The sequence below is a fragment of the Malurus melanocephalus genome, unplaced genomic scaffold, assembly GCF_030028575.1.
Source record: "Malurus melanocephalus ecotype Western Australia unplaced genomic scaffold, MMel_1.1 scaffold_1219, whole genome shotgun sequence".
NCBI classification, from domain to species: domain Eukaryota; kingdom Metazoa; phylum Chordata; class Aves; order Passeriformes; family Maluridae; genus Malurus; species Malurus melanocephalus.
This window is the reverse complement of record NW_026624451.1, coordinates 41,067-43,353: the sequence shown is the minus strand read 5'-3', so window position 1 is coordinate 43,353 and position 2,287 is coordinate 41,067. Positions and strand designations below refer to the sequence as shown.

The 2,287-nt window shown below is 67.0% G+C and overlaps 1 protein-coding gene across 1 annotated transcript in view; it reads right to left on the bottom strand.

The window, feature by feature from the left end:
- The window catches only part of ECM1 (extracellular matrix protein 1), a 7,346-nt gene that overhangs the window by 1,471 nt on the left and 3,588 nt on the right, over positions 1 to 2,287 (bottom strand). Inside the window, exons 4-6 of the mRNA XM_057387455.1 lie at positions 1,689 to 2,124; positions 629 to 849; positions 4 to 71 (exon numbers count right to left, since the gene is read on the bottom strand). Of these exons, the coding sequence (XP_057243438.1) occupies positions 4 to 71; positions 629 to 849; positions 1,689 to 2,124 (725 nt within the window). The remainder of the gene's footprint in view (positions 1 to 3; positions 72 to 628; positions 850 to 1,688; positions 2,125 to 2,287) is intronic.

The window sequence follows — 2,287 nt, the reverse complement described above, 5'->3', positions numbered from 1 at the left end:
GACCCCGTTCCTGGGGGGACAGAGGGCAGCACGCGGCCGTGATGGCCCCAAACAGCTCCGGCACCGGGCGCCTGTGACACGGACACGGATGTGGACACGGACACGGACAGGGACAGGGACACGGATATGGACATGGACACGACACGGAGAGGGACAGGGACACGGACACGGACAGGGACACGGATATGAACATGGACAGGACACGGACAGGGACAGGACACGGACAGGACATGGACAGGGACAGGGACACGGACAGGGACAAGGACAGGGACGGACAGGGACAAGGACAGGGACAGGGACAGGGACAGGGACAGGGACAGGGACAGGGACAGGGACAGGGACAGGACAGGGACACGGACAGGACAGGGACAGGGACAGGGACACGGACATGGACAGGGACATGGACACGGACATGGACACGGACAGGGACACGGACAGGACAGGACAGGGACACGGACACGGTGTGAGGATGGGGGTCACCCACACGGGGTTATGGGGGTGCTGCTGGGTCCCCTCCCAGCCAGGAGGAGGGTCCAGATGCCTGGGATGGGGACGAGAAGCCCTGGGAATTTGGGTGCCCTCCAAGAGGAGGCTCGTGGTGTCCCCGGGGTGTTTTGGGGTCACCCACCTCTGTGTGAAGAGCCGGGTGGGGCCGCAGAGGGAGCGCAGCAGAGCGGGGCCGGGCCGGGCCAGGCTCACGTTGTGCAGCTCCCGATCGTAYTCGGGGTGCGGGGCGGCGGCGGCGAAGCAGCGGCCCCGGGCCCGGGCACCGCCCCGCTGGCAGCACCGGTGCTGCCCCGTCTTCACCATCGACTCCTCCCGGCAGAACCGATTCAGCCCCTTCAGCCACTGCGGAGGAGAAATCGGGGTCGGGGGGCGCCGGGTCCTGCCCAGCCCTGAACCCCGGAGCCATCCCTGGGACACCTCAGTTCTCTCCCCGGATATCGGGGGCCCTCCCTCCCTGACACGTTCGTCACCTTCCCGGATWCCTGGGAGCCTTCCCGGCCTCTGAGTGTGCGGGTCACGCTGCGGGCACACGGGTCACTGCCGGGACACCTGCGGCCCCTCCCCGGATGCCCGAGGCGCTCCCAAACACACGGGGCCCCTCCCCGGATACCCGAGTGCCAGCCCAAACACCTCGATTCCCTTTTTCAAACACCTCAGTCCCGTTCCCAAACACCTCGGTCCCGTTCCCAAACACCTCTGTCCCGTTCCCAAACACCTCGGTCCCGTTCCCAAACACCTCKGTCCCGTTCCCAAACACCTCKGTCCCGTTCCCAAACACCTCGGTCCCGTTCCCAAACACCTCGGTCCCGTTCCCAAACACCTCGGTCCCGTTTTCCCAAACACCTCTGTCCCGTTCCCAAACACCTCGGTCCCGTTCCCAAACACCTCGGTCCCGTTCCCAAACACCTCGGTCCCTTTTCCCAAACACCTCGGTCCCTTTCCCGGTCCCTTTCCCGAACATCTCGATCCTTTTCCCGGCCCCTTCCCCAAACACCTCGATCCTTTTCCCGGTTCCTTTCCCGGTCCCTTTCCTGGTCCCTTTTTCCCAAACACCTCCATCCTTGTCCCGGTTCCTGCCCCCCGCAGTCCCTCAACACCCGATATTTCCCAAACTCTGTGTCCCCCGATTCCTTCAGCACTGCCCTCCCTCAGCCGTGTCCCCGTGTCCCCGTGTCACTCACGGCGCTGTGGGCGCAGCTCAGGCTCTCGTTTCGGCAGCATCGGCCGTACTCCTTCTCCAGGCGGACGCGGAGGCGGACGCGGGGCCCGGAGCGGCCACCGGGGCCGGGGGGACCGGGGCGCAGCGCCCGCAGCCCGCAGATGTTGCCCAGGTTGGCGGCCGTGGGCTCGCCGGGGGGAAAGGGGGGCTCGGTGACCAGGTCCCAGGCGACGTTGGGGTCCCGGGCGGGGCCGGGGGTCCAGCTGGGGGCCGGGGTCTCCTGGGCGAAGCAGCGGCGCCGAGCGGCCCCGTGCCGGCGGCAGCAATGGAACTGCCGCGTCTTCACCCCGAACTCATCGGTGCAGAACCCGTCCAGCACGTCCGTCCACTGCGGGGAGCGGGGGCAGAGCCCCCTCGGTGTCACCGCGTCCCTGCGGTGTCCCCGTGTCCSTCCCTCCCTCCCGGTGGTGTCGCCCCCGCCCCTCCGTGGTGTCCCCTCCCCACTTCACCCCCACATCAATATTTTCTTGTGTCCCCTTGCAGCAGTGTCCCGTGTCCCTCCTCCACCACACAGTGTCTCTCTACTCCACAGTGTCCCCACATTTCCCTCCCCGCGGTGTC